General features: G+C 36.5%; 3 protein-coding genes across 6 annotated transcripts; 2 read left to right on the top strand and 1 right to left on the bottom strand.

Moving 5' to 3' along the window:
* Nucleotides 1-5,593: 5,593 nt before the first annotated feature.
* LOC145217459 (NEDD8-activating enzyme E1 catalytic subunit-like) lies at nt 5,594-9,794 on the top strand. Of its 3 annotated transcripts, none has more exons than XM_080084728.1 (13): nt 5,594-5,639; nt 5,763-5,905; nt 6,267-6,430; nt 6,631-6,711; nt 7,006-7,049; nt 7,112-7,176; nt 7,506-7,664; nt 7,949-8,051; nt 8,136-8,221; nt 8,630-8,745; nt 8,935-9,117; nt 9,228-9,346; nt 9,432-9,794. In XM_080084728.1, exons 2-13 carry the CDS (start codon nt 5,780-5,782, stop codon nt 9,533-9,535), a joined length of 1,350 nt encoding a protein of 449 aa, XP_079940854.1. In that variant the 5' UTR covers nt 5,594-5,639; nt 5,763-5,779; the 3' UTR covers nt 9,536-9,794. The 3 variants fall into 3 exon arrangements, with proteins under 3 accessions (XP_079940854.1, XP_079940855.1, XP_079940853.1); XM_080084729.1 differs by lacking the exon at nt 5,594-5,639 and adding an exon at nt 5,646-5,694; XM_080084727.1 differs by lacking the exon at nt 5,594-5,639 and having other exon boundaries at nt 5,659-5,905.
* Nucleotides 9,795-9,938: 144 nt separating this feature from the next.
* Nucleotides 9,939-12,883, top strand: LOC145217469 (GTP-binding protein Rheb-like). The gene is made up of 7 exons (XM_080084742.1): nt 9,939-10,104; nt 10,208-10,279; nt 10,706-10,773; nt 10,840-10,922; nt 11,335-11,391; nt 11,556-11,685; nt 11,992-12,883. The coding sequence occupies exons 1-7, from the start codon at nt 10,053-10,055 to the stop codon at nt 12,079-12,081; spliced, it is 552 nt and encodes a 183-aa protein (XP_079940868.1). The 5' UTR covers nt 9,939-10,052; the 3' UTR covers nt 12,082-12,883.
* Nucleotides 12,884-13,028: 145 nt separating this feature from the next.
* LOC145217467 (plasminogen-like) lies at nt 13,029-19,500 on the bottom strand. Of its 2 annotated transcripts, XM_080084740.1 has the most exons (14): nt 19,415-19,500; nt 18,806-18,914; nt 18,642-18,736; nt 18,085-18,265; nt 17,711-17,847; nt 17,270-17,480; nt 16,725-16,861; nt 16,349-16,456; nt 16,079-16,208; nt 15,223-15,370; nt 14,709-14,823; nt 14,259-14,395; nt 13,360-13,476; nt 13,029-13,192 (listed from the first exon to the last, which is right to left on the bottom strand). In XM_080084740.1, exons 1-14 carry the CDS (start codon nt 19,449-19,451, stop codon nt 13,145-13,147), a joined length of 1,710 nt encoding a protein of 569 aa, XP_079940866.1. In that variant the 5' UTR covers nt 19,452-19,500; the 3' UTR covers nt 13,029-13,144. The 2 variants fall into 2 exon arrangements, with proteins under 2 accessions (XP_079940866.1, XP_079940865.1); XM_080084739.1 differs by lacking the exon at nt 13,029-13,192 and having other exon boundaries at nt 13,228-13,476.
* Nucleotides 19,501-19,665: the final 165 nt, after the last annotated feature.

Below are 19,665 nucleotides of genomic sequence, written 5' to 3'. Positions count from 1 at the left end.
ATACGTCGCATTTGCGTTATGACTGCACTATTAGAGAAATCGTTCTATGTTAGCAGGTTCAGCAAATATGGAAACAATTTTACAAGGCAGGTGTAGTTGATTTGTGTTCATGGCAAAAGTTGTTAGGGAAAGTTTTACTTATAAGCTACTAGATTGATCCTCAGTTGAGTATTAAACTTTGTGTTTCGAATTGTACTCGACCAACCAGATATCGAGCAATTGCTTTGCGGGTATTGTCAACAAATCGCAAAATCACCAAAAGCGTCAGTAACAACAGCCTGGAACCAATTCGCGGCATTTTTAGCTGTTTTCAAAGCTTACATCTTTTTCCCAGTACGCCAGCCCAGGCCCATTGAAGGCGCCATACCGAATCAGCCGGTCACCAATAATCATTCACCACCATATGGCAAGGCGTATAGGCTAGAAAAATCTACGGCGCCTGCGGTGGGATTCGAACCCACGACAGGAGTCTTTCCGGGACTTTAGTTCTTTTTTGATCCGTAAAGATTTTTTTTAGTGGACTTTTGTAATTTATTTCACCTGTTCTTTATGACAAGTAATGTGCCTCAGCACGGTTGCGAACCAATAGAAAGTCGCCACGTATATCAGGGAGACAGGAACGAGAAACCCGAACTTGAGCGAATCGTTTGTGATCCAACAATAATCCGGAGATCGATAATTTGATGTTTCATCTGCAACAATTATAAACATGTGAATTTTTTTAAAACTCTGTTGGATACCGCCTATAAATTTATTAAACCCCGAAACCGTCGTTTTGAGCTTAAAATAGGCGATTAGAATCGTAACCTTTTTTTCTAAAAGTTTTTGAAGGTTTTAAATTAAATTACACATAGCCTATAGAGGTTAAGAAAAAAAAGTTTTTTATGTTTTACTTTATTCAACAAATTTAACGTAACTTAACGCCTTTGTTTCATTCATCTACACTTCACCCTTTCTAGCTTAGGTAATAAAACATATTTTCATTATACGATGGTTATTGGTTTAGCAAATTATACTCACCCAAACAAGTTTTTGAAGCATCCAAGTGAAAATATCCAACACCAAGCGTTGTAGCAGTTATTGCGAGTGGAACGAGGTAACATAATGCTGTAGTCAGTCTCCGCATCAAGACTGAAGGGTTTTGAAAGACCTGAAATACGCAAACTTATGTGAATCTCAGTTATGAGCGTTTACAAAAGTGGTCTCTTGTGGTTAAACTTAAGCCCAGTGGTGCGATTCAGCCGGTTCGCACCGGTTCTATACAACCGTCTCACTAAATTTTATGAGATCAGTGAACCGGTTAGCATTACTGGTTACTGTCAATGGACTTTTTGTAACAAAACCGGCTGAAAAATATGGCTTTTGTGATAGAACCGGTTGACAAAAAATGTGAAACCCACCACTGCTTCTGACCCGAAAAGCCAGGCATGACTTGAGTTAAGTTGAGTTGGGATAATTGCTCAGTGAAAGAAAGCATACATACCGACACAATAGCACTAAAACAATCACGGGAAAGTCAGAAATAGCTGCGCAACGTTGAAACGTTAAAAAGCGCAAAACAGTGAAGGGCACAATTAGTGGATAATAACCGAGCGCGCAGCAGCTACACCTTAAAACTTACAATATTCATATTTGGGATTGTAGCCAACACACAGCTACATCCGCGGCTTGGGTAATTATATCGCTACAATTTCTTTCACCGAGCGAAAACTTTCACCCTTTACCCATCTTCTTTAGTTTTAAGTTAATTTACTAAGAACACACAGAGACACAAAGAAATGCCTCAAAAGCTTTAGCATCACTGTGGTTACCGTCATAATCAAGTAATACATGTTGTAGGCGTTAGCGCTCATCCAACACCAGCTCGCCAACAGGAAGAAGTGTAACAATGCCGCGATGACGTAACAAGCGGTGACGTCACGAGTCCTGTCGATCCCGAAGAGGAAAGTGAGGTTGGCGGCCAACAGACAGAAGCAAATGTTGACGAGGAATATTGTTGGCTGCCTGGATCGCAGTTCACTGCATAAAGAAGGAAACAATTGTCGTAAGCTACATACACTGCACACCAGAGTAATAACGGGCCTGAAATTGGAGCCCGTCTAGGCCCGGACGTTTGATTGACAGGCCTACATTGAAGCACCAGGAAAGACCAAGACAACAAACACAATGGACAATTGGTCTTAAACAAAGCGTTTTAACGCTGTCTAGCACTAGGTCAGGTCCAGCAACTGGCTACTTAGCTAGTTAAATTTATTTTAAGAAATACTGAGTGTAAGACAGAGTGTACTTTCAGGCCCGTTTTTTTTAAAGAAACCTAAGCCCAAACCCGACCCGAAATCCCGGTCTGACGAGAGCTGGTGTCGAGAGATAAGCCGTATCGGCTAGTGCACACTGTCTGCAGCTCATCTATTGGTTTGATGCTTTAATATTTAAATATTATTTTTGGAGACTCCTGGTTGAAAGCCCGCTTAATTAATTAAGTATTTAGGAGGTATCGGCTAATGTAGTCATCCAACGGTACTCCAGTTTGTTGGGAGCAACAGGCTAAAAGCCATATTTCACCTATTCAATGCGACGCCACACCTGGGCATAAACCACAGAGGAAACTGGCTCACAATGGCCAAGCAGCTGCTATGGTGGGGTTATATTAACTTGTTTTAGGAGGTATTAACTTGTTAAATTTTGCCAACACGCTATAGAGCTATACGGTTTTTGTGATCTATCATAAGCGCAGGGACAATATTTGGCAAGGTGGTCAAATGTTTTGCAATTAATAGGCCAACTTTATCACTTATGGAATAGTTTTGTAAGAGTCTAATAACTATTTTTCTTACCTGCCGACATTGATTTGTAAAGTTAGTTTAAAAAAATACTCATTTGCTTAATGGATTCTGATTTAACGACTAATAAGACCTTTTTTCACAATAGGAAACAAATGTTTTGAAGACAAAAACAAATTGACAAATTTTAAATAAATCTCCCACCTTATTCCAAGATAAATGATAATCGTCAGAGCGAGACCAAAACTCGACACTGAACACCCGATGGCACTGAAGAGCCCAAGTTGTTTCGAGGTCATCTTTGGAGTTTTCATCTGTAAATAGATAACCGTTTTGCATGTCAGTGACGAACTTATGCAAATTGTTGATAGAAATAGATCGGCTCTGTCATACTACAATGAATGACCTTTGAATTAAAAGGTAAAGTCAATTGATAAACTCATAACGTATTTAAAACTTTTCCTTTTTTATTTTAAGAATATTTTTATGATGACCTACGGCTATATTTGTTCACAAACTATTGTAAATTTAATATTTATTATGGCTTTAACTTTTTGCTCGCCACTAAAGAAACACACTCGGTTAAACCGGATTGGGACAATTCAGATCTTTGCCTAATTCGGTAAAATCGAGTTGCAAATGATTTGTAATGTGGCAAGGCTTCAACTAACCGACATCGGTTAATACGGATCTTCGCCTAATCAGAACGAATTTTCAAACGGGTCCGGATTAACCGAGGTTTATTGTACGTTAAAGTCACGGCATAAATAGGTTTTTACCACGATGACGGCAAATGGAGATAACGTATTTGTTTCCACCAATGTCTTGCAAACTTGTCTAGTTCCGTTGTTCCACCAAGTCTCGCTTATCTTGTCGTACATTTTGTAGCTCACATCTATGTACTGCAAAATGAAAAAACATTGATCCATTTTGCAGACCTTGTTCGCCGAGGGAATAAATCTGCATACTTGGTTTTGGTTTTCTGCGTTTATCTGCTTATCGTTGTATTGTATTTGATAGGAATATGGCAAAGTTGTGCCCTTGAATTCACGGATATGCGGAGAAATGATCTAAACATAAAGGAAATAATTACTAATTGTATATTTTTCACGCTGTTTCGGCCTGTAAGGTCTCATCAGTGCAGCTGTGGACAAGAAATTGCCCGTATGTGACTATTATGTAGGTCGAAATATTGTGCACTGTCTGAGTTACTTATCATACAATGGTTCCATGCTTTTTTATGTTACCTAATGTTTTCCAAAGCGTGTAAATTATTAGGGTTTACTTACTGCTTTTGTTCCTTGGGGAACTTGGTGAAACAAGGAAAGATTTTGTGTTACAAGGACGGTTAACTGCAAAATGTTTGAGCCCAAACTACTAAGAAGTTGAGTCGAAAAAGTTGTTTTAACTGATAAACCTTCAATCTCAACATCGTTGAAAGTTCCATTGTCAGCTTCTGCAGTTACCATCTAAAAAACACTATTGGTAAAAACACGAGGTTTTGTGTATTTATTTACCTTTATTAACTAGTAAAAAAATTAACCCAGTTGTAGGTATTTTCGGGTTGGGTGAAGGTTCCCGCCCGATTTTAATCTGGGCATCATTTTACCAACCGTCGGGCCTAATTTCGGTTCGGGTCCAAATTTTAGGTCTGCTTATAACTCTGACATTCCTACAATTGACAACTAAACCAAGTTCAAGTCTACCTACACATATTTAACTGAGAATGGAAAGCATTTTCCAAGTTACGAAATCTGTCAATGAATTCAATGGAATAACTTATATATATTTCGCCTAATGGCATCATCAGTTCCTATAAAAACCACAAGATAATACATCAATAAAAGTAAAAGAAAAGTAAAAACACACCCGTTGAAGGGTTAGATACTGTTCAGTTCAAATACTCTCAGTACACATATTTAATCTTTTATACTGACCTGGAGACGCGACGTATTTGACTCCACGACACCTTTTTTATCCTGTTTGTATTTGACAATGCAGTCCCACCATTTGTCCAAACTGTTGGAAACGGGGTTAATTCAGCTTTCAAATTGGTAAAAAAAACGTTACAACAACATCACCTTGTGATGTTTTGCATCAACGGGTCGCATTCTTCAACGTAGCTTTGAAATGGCGTCTTCTGTTGCCTTAAAAAAAGGGTATTACAAAACGCACTAAATTATTGTGCACAAGGCGTATGTAAATAGCTACGTAGGCTTTAAAAAGTGGTGGGATTAAATTTTTTTTGTCAGCTGGTTCTATAACAAAAGTCATATTTTTCAGCCGGTTCTGTTACAAAAACTTCATCGACAGTAACCAGTAATGCTAACCGGTTCGCTGATCTCTTGAAATTTCATGAGACGGTTCTATAGCACCGGTGCGAACCGGCTGAATCCCACAACTGATTTTAAACACTTACCTGTGGATATTAATGTGAAAACATCCCTTGCAAAAAGTGAACTGGAAACCAATCAGCAGCAAAAACAATGCAGACATGGTACTTAGTTCTATTGAACAAAGCATAGAGTGGATGGTCTACTTGCAAGCCAACTGCTGCTTGCGTTTTGTTGGGCTCGTGTATATATAAGCGAGGTTTAAAAAAGGTCAACGCAAGTATGAACGAAATGTTTTTTGCACTTGGCTCATGGTGTGTGTGTGAGAGAGAGAGAGCTTATATGTGTGAAAACTAGATTAATCAAGCATTACTAATATTTTTAAGTCTCACACAACATAGTTAACTAAAAAATGACATGTGTGAAAACAAAATCTAAAATAAATGCAAAAAAACATAAAAATCATTTATTCTATTTTAGTCTCAAGTTAGGGAAAGCACCGCATGCAAATGAGAAACACAAACAGGTAACATCAATATATTTGCCTTGTAACAATAACATTTACTTTCAATAAAAAACAGGTAAATGTGTGGCTCGCGACCTTCTTGTAGTTTCACACTAAAGCTTTAGTTGATTTTATCTGCTCCAGTGAAGCTGTGGATTGAAATGGAAGTCGATCAACCAAACGAACAGAGCGATGCAAGTAAATGGTCGGGAAGGTGGAATCACATTAAAAAAGTCCTGGAAAGACCAAGTCCCTTCGCACATCCAGATTTTGAAGCTAGTTCTGAGGTGATTTTTTAATATCTAAATATAATCTGGAAATTCGATGTTTGTCTGTATAATTTTTGTTTATTGAGGAAAAGTGTTTTGTGTTTTTTGTAAGTTTGTTTTGTTTTTCTTGACTTTTTGGCTTTAAAAAGTCCCAAGAACTTGAATTATCTGCTGCACCTCACTACTAGGTCTGTGTTTTTCATCAAAAAGTTTGTTGTGTGTGTCTACAACTCATTGAAAACATCTGTCCTTTCTGTCAAAGTTCTATAAATGCTGTGCTTCTGTTTAGTGAAAATGTAAAGTAAATGCAAGACATTGCAAACTGGCTTGACAAGTTCACAATACAATTCAACTAAAAATTTACTTTTAAATCCAACAGATCTTAGAATTCATGCAAGAAAACTGTAAACTGCTGGTTATTGGGGCTGGTGGTCTTGGCTGTGAGCTGCTAAAAGATTTAACTTTGAATGGGTTTCGACATATTCATGTTATTGACATGGACATTATTGATTTGTCGAATCTCAACAGGCAGTTCCTGTTCAGGTAAATTAACTCCAAAAGCATCGTTCAGTGGCAACATCTAATTCTTGACTTGTAAGGTACTTTTTGAACCACTATTTAGTGACATAATATAATGTTTAATAGACATTGATTCTCAAGGTTAGTCAAGTTTTTGGCCAGATCTTTTGCAACAAGGGTGTTCAACCTGGCAGTCTTTAAACTTTGTTTTTTGTTGTTTTCAGACAAAGTGACATTAACAAACCAAAAGCGAATGTTGCGGCCGAATTTATAAACAAGAGAGTGAAAGGAGCCCAAGTTGTACCGTATCCTTTTACATTTTTAACAATACAACAACTTTGTCACTTTACTCTAACTGTAATACATATATGCATGTTTTATAATATGCAATAAAACCTTATTTGCCCTGAAAATTGTTAAAACAGCTGCAGTGTAATGAATTCAGTAAATAGCTAGTTTTGTTAAAACAGCTCCGGCATAATATAATACATGGCCTCAGACAGTGTTGTATTTTACATACAATTCTATTTTTTTAAATCCATATATATATATGGATCTGATAATGCAATGTTAATATTCCCTAACTGAATTATTTGCAGGCATTTTTGCAAAATTCAGGACTATGACTCAGCGTTTTACAAGCGTAAGTACTTGGCATTACACAGCAATGTTAAAAAAGTTTAAACTGAAACTTTAAATTTGTAGAATTTCATATTGTGGTGTGTGGGCTTGACTCCATCATTGCACGAAGGTGGATCAATGGCATGTTGGTAAGTTTATATTTTACATAGATGTAAAAAGCGACATGCTTTTTTTTCAAACGTTTCTGCAAATGCTCATGCCATCATCAGTGATATGTAGGCCACATCAGTTACACCCATTTATATACACTTTATATGAGCCATTATTTTCACCATTAAACTTATGAACAGATCCGTATATAGTGTTCCAATGGTTTTGTTATTTCAGCAATAACAGAAGGGGGTGTAAAAATTGGTTGGTGATTTGAAAGGGTTGCAGAAAGGAAAAAGATTAAGAACCACTGTATTATAATCATCTATATGGCTAAGTAGAATCATAAAGACATTGGGTATTGCAGATCAGCTTACTTGAATACGACGATGATGGAAATTTAGATCAGAGCTCCATAATCCCTCTAGTGGACGGAGGCACAGAAGGTTTTAAAGGCAATGCTCGAGTGATTCTTCCTGGAATGACAGCTTGCATTGATTGCACTTTGGACCTGTATCCCCCTCAGGTGTGTACAATTGTAAACATATTTGGCATGTTATGGGTCTGCCTATTAAAAAGCTTCTATGAGATAAATTTAATTTTTTGTTTGTGGCTTGGAATATTTTGCTCTAGTTTAGTTCAGCCCTTAGCGTCCCACTATATAAAAGCGATATTAGTTTTTTTACTGAAGAAACACTGGTCACATCCTGTGTTGAGCTATTGAGTCAACCACTTAGCCGTATGGAATCTCTCATTTAAAAAAAAAGACTGACAGCTATCTTTTAAAAACTTTGCTTCAATCGTGTTTAGGTAACATTTCCAATGTGCACTGTTGCCCATACTCCAAGACAACCAGAACATTGCATTGAATATGTGAGAATGTTTGGATGGGAAAAAGAAAAACCATTTGGAGGTGAATATTTTTTATGTTGAGAACTTTTCTCCTGTCCCTTTTTTATTATGGGAAAGTTAGGTGTAAAAAATATTATTGGTACAGATATTCCAATTGACGGTGACAACCCTGAACATATTACATGGATTTGCCATGCTGCTTGCAAAAGAGCTGATGAGTATGGAATTCAGGTATGAAAATAAGTTAGGCTATATTGCAAATGGGAGTGGTAACCAATTTATCCTATTACAATTGTTTAACTGATTTGAAATTCATCAGCCTATGTAAGTTGAAGCATGCCAGGCCCCAATAAGGCATAAAAATGAATCAGCTGGTTACCAAGCATTTCCCATCTGTCAGGAAGTAGGCTAGAAAAAGTCTAGTTTGCGGTGGGATTTGAACCCTCAACAGAAGTTTTTCCACTACTTGCAATGTACCAACTTAGCTACCCATGAGTATGCCGTGATCACTGGTTTGCATAAACGCTTCAGGACTGATCCAAGTTATGAACTTATGTTCATCTTAACATATTTAAGTTGTGTTTGTTTTGTTGTTTTCCAATCTTGTAGTTTCAAAGCTATTATTTTTCTATTATAAAGGGAGTAACATATCGATTGACACAAGGTGTTATCAAAAGAATTATCCCTGCTGTTGCTTCAACAAATGCGGTGATTGCTGCAGCATGTTCAACTGAAATATTTAAACTTGCCACAAGGTGATCTGTTGATATTTTAACAAAATGGTTGTCACTAAAAGTGTAATATCATATCAGCACTAACTCTGAGTATTTTTGGTATTTTTGTAAGAGAAATAGAGAAAATTTAAAGTTTTAACTTAAAAGAAAACTAAATTGTGAGCAGAGCAGCTTCGCAGTAAATCGCTTATCATAAAACTTTTATTACAGCTGTGCTTTGCCTCTCAACAATTACATGGTATTTAATGATGTTGATGGAGTTTACACTTACACATTCGAGGCAGAGAAAAATGATACTTGCATCGCTTGCAGCCAAAAACCAAGAAATTTAACCTTTGCACCTAAAACATTACTCCGTGAACTGATTGATCATTTGTGTGAGGACAGCACCTTGTAAGTGTAAATTCGTGGTTTATATTTGTTGTTTATGCATTATATTGGATTTGTGGAACCCTTGACAAGCTTATGATGTGCCTTTGTTGACTCATGTGGATTTTGTGCAGGCAAATGAAACGTCCAGGAATTACGACGACTATAAATGGCAAGAATCATACATTATACATGAAATCTATTCCATCTATTGAAGAAGCAACCAGACCAAATCTGTCAAAATCCCTTGCAGGTAAAACAACTCTCTTGTACATACTTTGTATTTTATATTCTTCATTTTAAGGCTGTGAGAATAGACGATTGTGTTTTTTTTACAGATCTTGGTTTAACAGATGGACAAGAACTAATAGTAGCCGATGTGACAACCCCAAATGCAATTGTTTTTCGACTTAAAATTACAGAAAGCGAAACAAAATCTTGAGCTATTTATCAATTGTGTCTTATGAGCCAAATTCTAGGCCTCTAGAACTTTTCACTGGACAACAGAAGGACAATTTCTTGCATGATTGTGATATGGTGAAAACACACTGGTATCAATGTAAAAGCATGTGAGCCAACACTGGTATCAGTTTCAGAACTTTGTTTCTGTGGTCATTGTGGGCACATTGGGCAGGTTCTGTTTGCTTTTGTTAAAATTCTGCGATGTTACGTTCGCCAAATAAATATTCAAATGCACAATATTTTTTACCTATTGTCATCATTTAATGTTGAGTGGAATGAAAAAAAATTCATTAAACCTTATCAAACGAAAAAACATCAAAACATGACGCCTTAAGCGACACGCGACATCGCGTGAAGCGACGCATGAAAACAAATGTTTCGAGGTTTTATAGTTTTTGAACTTGTTTTAGGCATTTAAATCTGTTATTAGTGTGGTTTTGTGCGTAATATTTCCTGCAGAAACAGTTGTAACGTTCAAAAAGCAACAGTATACAGTAATGGCACCTCCTCGTGAAAGAAAACTCGCAATTGTGGGTTATCGCTCAGTTGGTAAGTTCCACAGCAAAGTTATCTTGTGTTGTACTTGTGCAAACTTGCTCCAGTGTTTTTTTGCATTAGTTCTAATAGTTTTTGCATTTTCAAATTTAAATAGGAAAGTCTTCAATTACACTCCAGTTCGTTGAAAATCAGTTCGTAGAATCTTACGATCCAACGATTGAAAATAGTAAGCTTTTTGAATTTTTATTTACATATTTGTAGTACGTTTACATCAGTGGTTCTCAAGTGGTGGTCCATGGACAATTAGTGGTCCATGATGACTTTTTGGGTGGTCCACAAGACATTCACTAAATTTGGTGATAAACTAGAGATGATTGCATATTACATGTTGAAAGAGTATCAAAATGTTGGCTGGTAATAATTGTATCTCACTTCTTGAAAATCGGTTTTAAGAATTATGTTTCAAGCCCAAATGGTTGTTTTGTATGCGAACTTCAATCTTGCTCAAAAATTAAATGGTCCACGATATTACTTTTACTGGGCCGGTGGTCCATGGCCCGAAACGAGTTGATAACCACTGGTTTACATGTTGTGTTCTGTAGTATAAAATTTTCATTCCTAAACTATATCTGATAGGTTTTCTTGTATTTAGCTTTCACCCGTCAAATCCGTTTGGGAAATCAGGATTATGTTCTACACATAGTTGACACTGCTGGACAGGTGAGTTGTGAATAATGTGTTTTTATCATACAATGAAACGAAGAATAAAGCAAACAATATTTGTAGGATGAATATTCCCTTTTTCCTGATTCCTATGCATTGGATATTCACGGATACATTCTTGTTTATTCTGTAACCTCAACAAAAAGGTGCAATAACAAAAGAACTAGTTTTGCTTTAACAACAAAATTGCTATTAAAGCATATATTGTAAATGTTTTATTATTTGGATGTTGTGAGAATTTAGTCAGCGGTGGGATTCAGCCGGTTCGCACCGATTCTATAGAACCGCGTCACGAAATTTTATGAGATCAGCGAACCGGTTAGCATTACTTTACTGTCAATGGACTTTTTGTAACAGAACCGGCTGAAAAATACGACTTTTGTGATGGAAGCGGCTGGCAAAAATTTGAATCCCACCACTGAATTTAGTTTATCATCATCGCATACAATTTATTATACCTTTGCTTTATGCAACATTTTGATTTTATTAAAGCTTTTAAGTTTTTGTTTTGGTTTGTATGAACAACTTGTTTATGTAAAAAGATAAATTGTATTTCAGTTTTGAAGTAGTCAAAGTGATACACGAAAAGTTATTGGACATGATTGGAAGGATAAAGTAAGTGTTTCATATAAATATGCTCTAAATTTATCACTGTCAAAAACTAAAACTTGAAAACATTTTAGTGTGATCCTTGTTTTTATTTTGAAGGTTTCTTTGCATGATACAAATAAGTTTGCCTAGTATTTCTGTGGATGAAAAGAAGCAGTGTTATTTTGTAGAATTCCGCTGGTTTTGGTCGGAAACAAAACAGATCTTCACATGGAAAGGAAAGTAACAACGGAAATGGGAAGAAATCTTGCCAAGAATTGGGAAGCTACTTTTTACGAAACATCAGCAAAACATAATCTGGTGAGATTTATTTCATGTAATGTAAAGTATTACAGAAGTTACGAAACTTTTCAATGATAGAATTTTATTCAGTGCTTTGTTAAATGATGTATGAAACTTTTTGTTAATAATTTGAACTTGTATCTTTACTAATAGTGTGAAAAATAAATGTTTGTTTTAATTTAATTTATTATTTTCAACTATAAGGTTTTTGTAACTGTCGCGTGATTCTGTGCCTTTGATGCAAATGTTGCTTCCCTCAAAATATATAATACCAAATGTTCAAATTGTACATTTTTTGTTTTAAAAATATGTTTTATTTTGTAGGACGTCCAATCGATATTCAAGGGAATAATCACAGAAGTTGAGAAACAAGATGGAAATGCACCAGAAGAAAAAAAGTGCTTAATATCTTGAGAAGGCCATGACTTGAGCCTTCTCTAAACATAAGAAAGCATCACTTCTCGCGAAAAACAATAGATGAGAGAAAGATTATGGTTATGCCCAGGTCAGAAAGTTGGTGCTTGGTCAACATTATGCCATAGTTGTAAATTGTATGAAGACATATATATTGGAAACTGTTATTTTTGAACAGCAAATTATTTGATGTAAATTACCTATGGTTGTAACATTATTATAATGTGTGTTTGGGTTGGCAATTTTATGGCCTGAGTGTTAAAGTTAAATAGAAACGTCAATTTTTTGTGGCACATGTTTATTATACTTGTAGGTCAAATGTGGAACAAGCATGTTAAGTTTTTGTAATTCTTGGTTTTTGTTGATTTTAATTGTGTTGTTTTAGTGTAGGTACATAGTTGGCAGTTGTAGGCAAATAGTTTAGTTGTTGTTTGTATCTTTTCATCTTAGTTGTGCCCATAAACTTGGTATAATACAGGGGTGGGGCTATCTTTTTGTTTGAGTAAGCCACTTGACAGTTTATTGCTTATAGAAACCACTTATTTTCGCATGTTTTTCTTACACTTAGACATTTGGGGTGAAAAAAATAACCAAACATAACTTCAGGCTACAAATGTCAGCTTGTTGACCCAAATGCAGAAGGTTTCCCATCCTCTGTATTGTATATAAGAATCATTTCATTGACCATTATTTATTTGTTATCTACTTATCTTATGGTGTTTTTTGCTGCCCTTTACATACTAACCCTCAACCGTGGATATTTCCACAGAAACTAAAATAAATAATATTAATGACATTTTAATCTTTGCTTTACACTTGAAGTTTTAGCATGCTTTAGTAACATTTTATCCTGTAAAAGTCACAAAGTTGAGCTGTTTCATTTGCAAAGTTAAGCTGTTTATAATGTATGCAAAGTTTTGAGGTAGGCATTTCTGTATATCAGCATATAAGACTTCAAGCAAATTGTATTACATCCGAAGTAACAGAGAAGAGAAATGTAAAAAACAACAAACATTTTCGCAAAAAAATCAACAATACAACAACACAAAAGACATTAAAACCATCAGTTGTTTGCCAGAATATTGTTGATCCACGGCACGAAATATGAAACCTGTTAACAAAAAAAGAAAAACACTGTCAGAATGTTTGTCAATTTCATTTTGTTGTCAATCTGTTTGCTCCATTGCAAAACTATTCTACTGCTTTGAAATCATAACAAGCCTTAATACCCAACCTTCGGACTCTTGGATCAAGTGAACATGTGTTAAACAAACATACCTGTGCGTAAACCCCTGGGTTATTGGGTAACGCGCATCCATAACCCCATGAAACCACGCCGATCAGTTCATATCGATTTTCATCTGTTATTCCAGCCAGCGGTCCACCACTATCTCCCTGTACACAATACACAATATGTAACTTGAATACAAATGTACTATATGTAGTGGTTATAATGTTTAAATTAATTAGTTCAAAAAAAACACAAATTATGCCAAAAAAGAAAGTTCTTGTTCTTAGACTTTTACATTTATATTTTTACATTGAAATATGCAATGAAAGACAAATTCAGTTTATAAGCAACAATTACACCAAAGCACCTTAGCATTGCAAACAGAATCATTTGTAGCTAAATTTACTATGTTTGTTCAAGGGTCAAAGTAAATCCATTTACACAAGAAGTACTTGGTCATAAACGTGTTTTATGTGAACAAACTACATCAGAGGTGTCCAAACTTTTTTTAATGGGGACCAATTTTTACCAGGTTAAGACGCCCGCGGGCCAACGTTTTTTAGAATTAGAACCCAAATATGTGGGAAATTGTTGGATTTTGTTGCGTCAGCATCATGTACGCTTTCTTAAGTTCCATGGAAAGCTTTTGCATGAAGTCACAAGTCGCCAAAACCCAAAAACTTAATCCAAACTATGGAGGCCATATGCAACACAATTTGAAAAAAATAGTGCGGACCACGCGAAAAGCCGCCTGGGGCCGCATTTGGCCCGCAGGCCGCACTTTGGACACTCCTGAACTACATTGTCATCTGCCATTAAGAATAAAACCTTAATCTCATGCTAATAACAGCAAAGTACAATAACTTTGTATAGTCAGCATCTGACAGAATCACTTGTATTTGCATGTACTGTGTTAGATCAATAATTACATAATTATTCATTTTACCTGACATGAGTCTCTTCCACCATCCTTATATCCAGCACATATCATGCCTTGAAAAACTCCGTTGATCATTTCTCTGCACTCCTCTGTGTCTATGAGAGGAACGGTGGCTTGTCGTAATACACTGGATGATCCCGTGCCTGCAAAACCATTTCAAAATGATTAATTTGTTGCAATACTTTACCTAGGTGAAACAGGAGTAAAAGATTTTGAGATCTCACTTCTTTCACGAAAAATATTCCAATTGCCTCTTGAATGAAACAAGGGGTTGTCCCCTTTAGGTGATTTCCCAATCAAAATACACTTCCTTTACAAAATTACTTAGCTGGAAAGTATCCAATCTTTTCTGGCGGTGTTTGATAATATTTACAGTAAAGCAACTTATAGGTGACCATATATATGCATATATTCCTTTTCTGTTTTATGCGAAATGTGTCAAACAGTTGTTCTCACCTAGGGTGGTTCCCCATCCAGACACTAGTGTCATTCTTCCTGGCTCAAGGTCTGCGTTGGATGTAGGAAGACATATTGGCTGTATGTTGTCTGTGAATGTCAGATCATCTGTAAGCTGTACACAAAAAATCTCATTACTGATCAGCATCATATTATAAAACGGGTGTAACTGATGTGGCCTTCATATCACTGATAATGGCATGAGCATTTGCCAAAACGTTTGAAAAATAAAGCATGTCGTTTTCATGTCTATTTGGGCTGTTATTTTCACCATTAAACTTATGAACAAATCCGTATGTATTGTTCCATAGCATCATATTGTTGTCATAAAAAAACTTGTTTTTCACCAACAAATTATGATTTGAATAACACTGGATGCTGACTTCTATAAAAGCATCATTATTAAGTGTTGAAAGCAAAAACATTTGACTTGAACTAACACTTAAACTAGTTTATTGGACTTCATGTAATGCTTATTGCTCAGGCTTATAACAATTAAGAGGTTTTGACCCACCTTTAACAAAGTAATGTCATTTTGAAGAGTGATTCTGTTGAACAGTTGGTGTTTGTAAATTGATTGGAAGTTGATTCTTAACTGTGTTGGATCACGTTGATATTTTTGATGTTTTCCAACATATCCATAATATCTGCTGGGCTCATTGCTGCAAAATATTTGAATTGTTTGTTAGTTCTATTTCTAGCTGATTTTTTGGCAAATATATACAAATTCTTAGCAAGAATACAAAGCCAGTACAGACAAATCCGGTTATTCGCATATCCATTTAATAGCATAGGGTTAAAAAATCCCAACTGCATGAATTTATTGAGAAAGTTCTCAGGATAAACAAATAGAAAAGCTTAGAAAACTGGTCATATGATTAACTGAGTTCGCCAAATTCATGTTATGCTATTGTATCTGTATCTGATTGTACAAAATTACAACCTTAGTTATTGATTTTATTTGGCTTAGTAAAGAAATACAAAGCAAACCATTGGCAGTAGATTAGTAAATTACATGCTTACATTAACTAATTGGATAAGCTAATGTGTAGTGCAGGGGTGGGCAATCTGCAGGCCCACAGGCCACAGGCGGCTCATTGATTAAAGTTGTGCGGGCGGCATAGACACTTGGATTTTAAATCTACTGGCAAACAAGTCCAATTATTATATTTTTGAGCAGATTAGTGCACCCGATGCTATTTTTCTGCGCTATGGCAATATTGTGGCTAAAATCACCTTGTGTTATGTAAAGGTGCGGTCCACGATTTTATTATCGCAAATTGTATTTGGCCCCACATTGAAATAGGTTTCCCACCCCTGGTGTAATGGGTGAGGTTTATATTGCTTATGACTGGGTTGTTTTTGTTCACCTTGTTATACAATGTGCTGCAGTTAAAACCCATCGCTTGTGTATGATGGAAGCACCACAAAAATGTCCGTTGTTTCTTGCGTTTCGAAGTGATACCTGCCATGGAAGGCTGCCTGGTGTTGCTTCCACTCCTGGTTTAAAATCACACAAGCATTATAACTTAATCTCAAGTTTATAGAGCTCTTCTGGCATTTGTCATACTATGCCTATACAATAGCTTGTATAACTTAATCTCATTCATCAAAACTATTCGAATAAAAGTAGAACTTACCCCCAACAATTCGATATGGCAGATCCAATGAAAGTGATTGAAAAGTCTGCCCACATGTGGCAGTTAATGTTGACGTGGATGTAACCGCTGGTTGTTTGGTTGTTGTACCTGAAAATAATAGTTTTTTGTATGTTTGCATCTTGGTTGTATATAATTGAAGTCCTAGAATCGTCAATTATATCTGATGTAATGTTTAAGATTGTTCAATCACCAAGCTTGTTGTATTTAGATATAGTGGATGGCTTATTCATGGTCTTGATTGGTTACTTTAAATGTTCTGCTATCTGTAGTTTAATTTTGGTTCCTTTATCTCTTACAGTACTCAAAAGTTCTGTTTCTATGGTTACAGTCAGATTTGTTTTAAAAATGGGCTTACTAGAGCAAGTTGGCACATCACAGTAAGCCCAGTTGATGCTTGGGTCCGTTGTGAAACACCATGGCTGTACGTCCCCATCAGGATTGCGACAGAAATTGTGGTTGCCTAATCCTTTGCCAGGGAAGCGAGATGATGTACTGTATAAATGTTGCCATTAAGTTTAATATGACAATAATATTTGTGGGTTTATATCACATATTATATATTCTACAGACAGTGCACACCGTTTTGACCCATAAGGTCTCATCAGGGCAGCCGTTGAAAAGATATTAGCCCTATAAATATGAAGCAATGTATTGGCTGCTCTGCTGCATTTCAGTTTGCAGCTTGTCATGCTTTGGTTCACTTCCTTTATACTGTACACCCATTGTCGCATATTGTTCTTACAACACATCTAGCATATTATTCTAACTGCACTACATCCAAATCCAGATAATTGCATGGTTCTATCTGAGCATTTTGACCATGGTTAACCCATTAGTAACCCCCCAGCTGAAGTAATAGCCCCGGATAAAACAAAAATGAAAAACTCTTGCTTAACTTACTAAATATGAGCATGGGGAGTAAACGAATCCCAAATTTGACATTTTGTCCCTGCATGGGTAAAATTCTGCTTTCCACGGTAACCAGTGACATCAGCTGGATCGAAACATCCAATGACAGGTGGAAGTGGTGGTTGTACTGCTGTTGTTGTTGTCTGTTGTTCAGTTGTAGTTGTTGGTACTGTTGTTGTTGTAGCTACAGTTGTTGTTGTTTCTGTAACGATTTCTTTCATGTTATTGTACAATTTGGTGATGCCCTGATGGTAAATCCAAATGCACAAAATTGGCCATTAACGTTTTATTAGGGTAGAAAATGCAATAAAAATAAAAAATTTGGGTGTGCATATTTACGAGATAATTGCTCCAAAACGATGAATATGAGGCAAAAATAAACTGAACTGATCTTTATACAATAAACAAGTACATGTATAGTTGGACACTGACCTTCACATTTTGGCACAGAGCAATAATCCCATCGTTTGTATGGGTTAGTGGTGAAACACCATGGTGTGTGATCTTTATCCGGACTTCGACAAAGATTGTGGCTTCCTAAACCGCCCTCGGGAAACCGGAAGGGGGTGCTAAAGAGAGAGAACGAGAGAGATTGTAAAAAACACCCGCTATAAGCAGATGCATACGTATTACATTACACGCGTCTTTGACACGACACTACACGTACAAGGCTGTTTTACCAAATAGCTTGTTCATTTTTCCGTATTATATAGCATTACAGATGCCGAAAATACTAATAAAGAATCGTAGTTGTTTAAAGCTTTTCACGCTGCCATAACAACGCCTAATCAGCCAATCAAACTTACAATGTGTGAAAATGCGGCGTCCGACTCGTCCAACTCTGACAATCGTATCCTAGTCTGGATCGATTCGCCGTTCCCCTGTACTCTCCCGCGTGACCTTGCTCGTAACATTCCACAGTGACGTCATCGATCGGTGACGTCGTTTCTGCTTCAGTGACGTCGCTTGTTACGTTCGATTGGGAATCTAACGAACAGTTTAGCATTTTGTATTGTGTTTGTAACAAGTACCATTTTAGTCGGTAAATGTTTTAGGATTTTTCACTCCTAGTTACCAGAAATTTATGGAAAAAGCAACAAGGGAATTAAATTCGCAAATTCACGTCAAGAAAGCAGAAAAACGATATCGTTGCGTTCGACGCGACTGGCTTGAGAAGTTATCACAATAAAAAGCATTAAAAACAACTGTTACTAATAGTTACAAGAAGCCATCTTAAGTAATGGCGGATAATACGTCTGTGTCCCAACGCTGCCACCTTATAATGGCGTTTAAAATGCGACTGAATTACCAGACTTTAAAAGTTTGACAGTTTTAGCCATTCTATTTTTCCAAACAAGCTTACCTTCGTCACATTCTTCTGTATTACATCTCCTCGCTTCCCAATACGAACCAGCACAGCCTCCGGTTCCTACAGTTCCGTTCACGCATTCTCTCATTCTGTGGACGCACAGATCCGGATAAATTCGTTGCGAGAGAAGCACAATACACAAGTACAAAAAAACTCACTTGTATTGCACACCCGTTCCACACGACCGTGTACACGCGTCCCACGAAGACCAGTCCGTCCATCGGCCTGCGTCGAGAAGTATCACTTCGCCAAGAGTAAGGTGAGTTCCTGATATGAATGAAGTAGATTAGCATAAAAAATGTACAGTGCTCTATCCAGTGGTGGGTTCTATCCCAAATGTCATATTTTTCAGTTGGTTCTGTTACAAAAAGTCCATTGACAGTAACCAGTAATGCCAACCGGTTCGCTGATCTCATTAAATTTCGTGAGACGGTTCCATAGAACCGGTGCAAACCGGCTGAATCCCACCACTGTGTCTATCCCATTTAAGCCATTTCGCTAAACTGGGGGACAATGCACCCACTGGTAAAATACAAGCGTTAATACTACGCAAACTTCTAACAGCAACTGCCACATACATTGCCTTGTCAGAGTTTTCAGTTAAATAACTTGACATAATCTCTTTTAACACGTTATTTAACTACAATTTGATAGCCATATCAACAAGCTTAGTCTTAAATTGCTTATTTTCTATAACACTTTATTTCATATTTTGACCTATTTGTTAGGTTCTCTACGCCTTTTTGCAATCTTTAGCACAAACGTACCTGAAATTATCACACACATCATTACTAAAACTTCCATTTTTCCAAGCTGTGATGTTCGTCTGTATAAAGATGTAATGTGAAATTCTTGGCGGAGTCCTCCTGCTTATAAAGTGCCGCCGGTCACAAAAAGAAAACAAAGGACTTCTGTTGAAAGAAGATTCAAAGAGTTGTAATAAAAACAATGAAGCGGGATAATTACCGCCCTGCCTTCAGACGCAAGGTGTTCTATATTGTTAAATAGCTAATTCGAT

Source organism: Phallusia mammillata, chromosome 3 (genome assembly GCF_965637545.1).
Source record: "Phallusia mammillata chromosome 3, kaPhaMamm4.hap1.1, whole genome shotgun sequence".
NCBI lineage: Eukaryota > Metazoa > Chordata > Ascidiacea > Phlebobranchia > Ascidiidae > Phallusia > Phallusia mammillata.
This window is presented reverse-complemented; position numbering and strand designations above follow the sequence as displayed.